Below are 6619 nucleotides of genomic sequence, written 5' to 3'. Positions count from 1 at the left end.
CAAATTTCTGATTGATTCCTCACCGTCCCTTGGACGGCCAGCATTAGGGGTAAGGATAAGGGTTAGGTTTAGGGTTTATAGGTGAGCGCCGGGGGTTAGGTGTCAGCAAGTGAGCGCAACCTTTAACAAATTAGATGCAATCAAGTCATTTGTCCTGTGCGGTAAGCGATTAACATATTCAATTAAAGGAATTCATTTTGACGTTTTTGTCTGCCGAACACCTACGCCAAAAACAGGTGTCCATTTTCAGAAGATGATATGAACGTACAGGAAATAGGTAGCATTCCTAAATGTACTGCTGCTACAGGCTCCCATGGCCACCAGTCAGCTGGCCAAACAATGGACAAAGTCTGACATTTCACAGAAGGAGTTTAGGTAAAGGAGATTCAGGTAGAGCAAGCAAGTCAATGGGTCCTACTGAATTGTGACCCTCAGCAGAGAACACATGACCGGCCACCATGGGGATCTGGAGCAGCGCTCTCTGTTGGATAGGGCCCCTTTATTATCTGTATGTGGGTTGCCAGGAGGCAGAGATACGTACCCTTGGGGGAAAAAAAAAACAGTGCAGGAATACCTGAAAGGCAAGAGTGGATGGAATAATGTAAAACCCAGGAGCTAACAGGCCTCCATGAGCCTGCTTAAGCCACCAGAGCTTTGTGTGTATTGATGACATCACTGGCAACTGCGGAATGGCAAGCTGAACCCAACAATGGACATTCCCAGACCCCTTTATTGAAAAGGAACTGAGATCTGAAATAACCTGCTGCTCTCAAATTATGTTAAAAAAGCAGGTTTTAGGAATGTCATCCTTAGCCTGACAACATGCAGGGGTCAGGAATCCCAACAGACGTATGGGTTACCGATTTGAGCAGTTGCTAGTTTTTGCCCAAGGCCCATACGTTATCTAAACCACCTTCAGTTCCTGCTTCAGACCCCTTTTAAAAAATGGGTCCACTTTTACCTGATGGTCCCGAACATACACAGTAACCATTGAGTTGCAAACTGGCCTTTGGGATTACAGCAGGCAAAACTATTTTAGCTGGATGTTGACTCTTCTACCAAACACAAGTCAAGACAGACACAGGTAAGCAGCTACTATGGCTTATTACTGCAGGTGGTTCTCCTTTAATATGTCCACTTCTCAAGACCAAAGACAACTATATATCAAGGACACAAGTGTGGTATATGATGTATGTACAATGTACGAGTGGACAAATTAATATGGAATTCAAGAGCCAGTCTGTCCAAACCAATAGCCAAGGCCATTCACAACAACTACGGAAAACCTCAAAAGTTAGGCGCCAGCTGTTATTTTTAAGGGCCCATGGCTACCTGCCTCCTGGGATTTGTCCAGCCCTGGCATAATGCGACATAAAAAAAGTAGATGAAGCACTACAAAACATTGTTAATAAAACTACAACTGTCCAGGAGTTACCAGATAACTCTTTCTGTCCTCACAATGCCAACTTTACCTTGAGATGGGACAATCTATATGAAGACAAGTCACAGCCCTCACCTTGCAATATAAAAGACACAGTAGAGGCTCTATAATGGACGCGGAATTCCCAGCAAGTTTTTGCCATTCCCGGACAACGTGGTTAAATAGAAGCTTACAGTAACCCTAAAACAGACTATGTGTGTCAATTATTGCAGTTACCGCCTCAAGCTGCACTCATATACTGTACATACAAACGTTGCGAGAGATCAAAACGCAAAAAAAAAGGTACACGTGCGCCCACATGAATATACTTCACTCACACCAAAAAATATCCATCTGTATTGACACTGTATGAAAAAAAAAGACCAGGCTGTTAGCTGGACCCAATGCAAAAATAACCTTTTTTTTAATCTTGAAAACTATAAACCAAATTGCCATTGGCCTTTTCAAAAGAGAATTTTCATACTTTACCTCTTATAAATGCACTAATCATTATTAATAAGATCAAATCAAAAGATACCATTGTTGGCCTAAAAACGAAAACCTAAAACTTACAGGGAAAAAAATGCACAGAAAGTAGCCACTGCCCAATTTTTGCCCACAGAAGGGCAGCTGAAGGTGAGCTGGAACATCAGACCAAAAAGTCAACAGACAAGACATAGGGTGGGTTACAGAAGAATACAGTTAGGCAACAACAAAAGTTTGTATTCCGTGTGTTGACTTGGGCCTAGTCCAGAGTCTCCAAGAGCACTGTGGGTAGTTTGTCCTTTGTAATTCTAGAATAATTCAACCTGCTCTGAGCTGGACAAGTGGAATGGTTTCCCTTACATCTATCGCTACAAAGCTGAGGAACACAATGGAATCAACTAAAGGGATGGATCCAGTATTGGTCCTGGCCACTCATTTCCCACTCAGATTGGTGCTTGCTAGAAGAAAATGTGATTGCGTCGTCAACAAAAGGTGCCTCAAAGTCCATCTTTTGTCAAATGTGTTTTGTATACACACAATGGTTATTTCTGAAGAGTGTAGGCTCAAGGTCAATGTTGGGCTACCAAACTGGGGGATCCAAAGTACATAGTCTCTGTTGCCCTCCATTCCTCTTTGTAACCTATGGGTTGTCCTGGAGAATCATATGGGTACATTATTCTAGGTCTCTAGTTTTGTCCATGAAATCTTAAGATTTGTTGAAAGCGGACAACACGGCCCATATCATTTCTGTGGCATTGGGTTTGTTGCCTTCTACATCCGGATCCATATCTAGAAGATCTTTCGATCTGTTCATAGCCATGTCATATTTCTCATCAGGCAGGGTGGAATAGGCGTTTTCCAGGACATCGGAGGCATGGGCCAGTATCAGCAATCCCAGGGTCCGTTTGTCAATGCGGTGTGGGTCATTAACCCATTTTTCAAGTACACATTCTTGCAGTTTCTTCACCAGGCGCTGCTTCTCTGTGGTGTTGGTGACGGGATGGGTGGTCATGTCAAAGAGTAGAAAATTTTGCTTCTCTGTGGTCAGGATTCCTTTCTCCACCAAGCTCTTGGCAATGCGTTCACGCACATTGCGCAGTTGAAACTGAAGCTTGAATGGATTCCATGTTTCACCTAACAAGAAGAGAGAGAAAAAAGAAAAAAAATTAGGCTATGTTTTGGTTCAACTAGTTGACTGTGTTGCCCTCTAATATATTGAAAACAAGCCAGGAGAAAGATTGGCAAATACTAGCCATGAGTAAGCTAAGCAACAGCACTCAATGCCAAGTGGCAGCTGCAAAACCAACAAAATCCTGGGATGTACCATGATATACAAATAGCAACAGGGCATGTGCATAGGCTAGCAGCTAAATTAACAGAAGATCTCAATTATAAGGGATGGCTAAAAAAAATCAGGCTGGTTTAGCTTGGAAAAAACTTTGAGGTGGTACAATAAATATGTAATATTATGCATGGTCAACATAACCCAGGGCTGGGCAAATTCCAGGAGCCAGGTATGCGTCTTAAAAATTACAGCTGGTGCTCAACCTTTTAGTTTCTCTAGTTGTGGTCAATGGGGCTGGCTCCTAAAAATAATCCTGCTGGCTCCTGGAATGGACAGACTCCATATTAATATGTCCACCCCAGCTACATGAAACCTTACATTGTCAAACCCTGTCTCACAGCCATGTCTCACAGCCATGAAATCAGATATGCTGCACTTCCAGAAAGCAGAATTAGGGGTCACCTTAAAGTGAACTGGGCTTTGCCGATATAGGAATTAAACCTTTTTTTGCCGACTCCTGGGTTGGACAGACTGGCTCTTGAATTCTATAATGATGTGTCCATCCCTGGCATAAACAATTTGTATAGTTATTGGAATAATATGCTCATTTGCAAAAGGCAAAAAGACATAAAATGCATGTGGAGGGGAAGAAATATTAACATCAGTATAGAAAGGAGCCTGGCAGGTAAAATGGAAAAATGCAATAATGGAATTTAAAATGGGGATGATCATCCTACAATTAATGCCATCATCAGCTATACATGCTAAAGATAGTATGGGTTGTGGGGTCAGAAAGAGATCCCCTAGAAGCAAAAAAATAAATGATTGAAAATGGTTTATAACTGCACTGTATTTGAAAATGACATTCTAGCCATGTTTAAAATTCTATGCTGCAAGGTGCTCAAACAGTTAAAAAACTATACATTGCTCATCAGATCATAAAAATAAGCATCAGCAGCATCTGAAGATGGTCATCATCCTTACCAGTAAGTAATTCTATCCAGCTCTGCACAGTTTCTGCGGGATCTGTGGCTTTAATGTGCTTCAGAGTCTCATCCAATAAAACATCACCTGTTGGGGCATCAGACTTCAAAAAAACCTGTGTGAAGGACAGGAATGTAAACAAGAGATGAAACCCAAACCCATCATCCTCATATACAGGTGTTTAAATGACCTATGAAATGTACTGACTTGACTATATACTGACAGATGTTACAATACAAGTATAACATTTCATATATAGGTGGTTTCTGAGGAGCCAAGAGACCTGCTGCCCACTTAGATCTCTGAACAAGGTCCAGGAACAAGATCTTTCACAATTCCCGGATCTGCTCCCACCTACCTTGGAGTTTTGGGTGTTCATGTCCTTCTTTAGCTGTTCTTAATCCTCCTGCTACATTCTTCATAATAAATAAAAATCCCAACAACTAGAACCGAACATCTGTGAATCTCAAGCCTAGGAACGAACTCGAGACCAGAAATTTCACAACTTGAGACCAAGCACTTAATCATTTGCACAATCTGAAATATTAGTTATGGGTAAACGGCTCTCAACTGTCCCCATATTTGGACCCAAATCCTTCTTTCTACAATTTCCATTTGTGTGATGTGCGCATTTGTATAAATAAATCTCTTGTCTGAACAGTATTGCAAAGCAGGCTGCTGTAAACAAAGCAAGTAGAGTCCTGTCTTGTATTAAGAAGGGAATATATTGCAGGGACAAGTCTATAATTTTGCCATTTTACAGATCACTGGTTCGGCCACATCTGGAGTACGCGGTCCAGTTTTGGTCACCAGTACTCAGAAAAGATGTCCTTGAGCTGGAAAAAGTCCAGCGGAGGCCAACCAAACTCATTAAGGGGTTGGAGGACCAGAGCTATGAGACAAGGCTGTTAAAATTAAATATGTTCTCTTTGGAAGTGAGATTAAGGGGGGGGCATGATTTACTTCTATAAAATGTTCAATGGTGACAGCAACATTATTAACCAACTCTTTACGGTTAACCTCATAACAAAGACTAGAGGCCACCACCTAAAATTGGTGGGGAAAGAATTACAGCACAAGGGGCGCAAGGGGTTCTTCTCAGTTACAGCGGTTAGGGTCTGGAACTCTCTGCCGCAGGAAGTGATTTCAGCTAAGAGTGTGAAAACATTCAAGAAACTCTTGGACGAGTTCCTTGGAGACCCTAACATACAGGGGTACAGGTACTGCTAAGAGCAAAATCATACATGGACTAATACACACGCACACACCAGGAGAACCATAAATGCATCCACGCAATAGGTTGGACTTGATGGACTTATGTCTTTATTCAACCTCAAATACTATGTAACTATGCAAGTTCTCATAGAGGGACCTCATAAGATTTCCATGTATTTATCTTCATGTCCTTTGCAAATGTTCACCTGGGAGGCCTGTACAGGCAGTCACCTTGTAGCCCCTGCACATTAGTTGGGCATTTTGTTACATGACTAATTAATTTGGCTACATGCAGGGCTGGATAAGTCCCAGGTGCCAGGTAGCCAATGTTCCTTACAAATGGCAGCTGCCGCCTCACTTTTGAGGGCTTTTCCTAGTTGGTGTAAATGGAGTTGGCTCTTAAAAATATCCTGCTGGCTCCTGGATTAGACAGACCGATATTAAAATTTGTCCACCCATGGCTACATGAAACCTTACATTGTCAAAACCCTGCTGCTGAGTGTTGCAATACTTTCTGGAGGTGCACACTGCTGCACCTCCAGAAAGTAGAATTAGGGGTCACCTTAAAGTGATCTGGGCTTTGCCTTTACAGGAAAAAGCAGCTAGTTAATTTAATCACCCCCTCAGTTGTTGTTGTCCCTGACCACATACAGCACAAACTCACCTTTGCTTCATTTGGCTGCTGAGAGGAGAAGCAAGTCCCTAAAGTCGGAGTGTAGACAGGGTAATCGACGCTTCCTTTGCGACAGTGCTGGTGCTTGGTGATTGGCCCAGCACCGTCACATGAAGCGAGTCTCATGCACAGAAGTACAGAGTATTTTCTTTGCATCCCTCAGTGAAAAATTGTCATTGGCTCAAAGGAAAGTAGCGTATGTGCTACAAAAAGAATTAAGTAAATTGGTTCTGTGCCCTGCATAGACAAAGCAAAGGTTTGCCTTCTCAACTGTCCAACCTTACATAGTATCTCCCGTCTCCTTTGTGTACAAAAGGACAGAATCACATAACATAACCTATATTTTACCTTCATTACAGGGCTCTGACACTGCTATTCACTCACAGAAGTAGAGAGATTATGTATGAGGTCAGACAGCAAATGTCAGACCTAAAGGGACCACTGACCCAGACTCTTAAGCTGAAGAGTCAAAGTCAGTAAAGCGAAGTAAGGAAGCAAATATAATTGCTAAGCAACCATGAATAGTTTATAATTAAACATAGAGAGAGAGAGAGAG

The 6619-nt window shown here is 42.2% G+C and overlaps 1 protein-coding gene across 1 annotated transcript in view; it reads right to left on the bottom strand.

The window, feature by feature from the left end:
* Positions 1–1905: 1905 nt before the first annotated feature.
* GOLPH3L (golgi phosphoprotein 3 like) overlaps positions 1906–6619 on the bottom strand; it is a 59485-nt gene continuing 54771 nt past the window's right edge. The window contains exons 4-5 of the mRNA XM_018559903.1: positions 4176–4290; positions 1906–3040 (exon numbers count right to left, since the gene is read on the bottom strand). Of these exons, the coding sequence (XP_018415405.1) occupies positions 2613–3040; positions 4176–4290 (543 nt within the window). The 3' untranslated portion in view covers positions 1906–2612. The remainder of the gene's footprint in view (positions 3041–4175; positions 4291–6619) is intronic.

Source organism: Nanorana parkeri, unplaced genomic scaffold (genome assembly GCF_000935625.1).
Source record: "Nanorana parkeri isolate BGI_ZX_2015 unplaced genomic scaffold, ASM93562v1 scaffold420, whole genome shotgun sequence".
Lineage (NCBI taxonomy): Eukaryota > Metazoa > Chordata > Amphibia > Anura > Dicroglossidae > Nanorana > Nanorana parkeri.
Note: the sequence above shows the minus strand (reverse complement) of the source record. Positions and strands in the feature narration are given on the sequence as shown.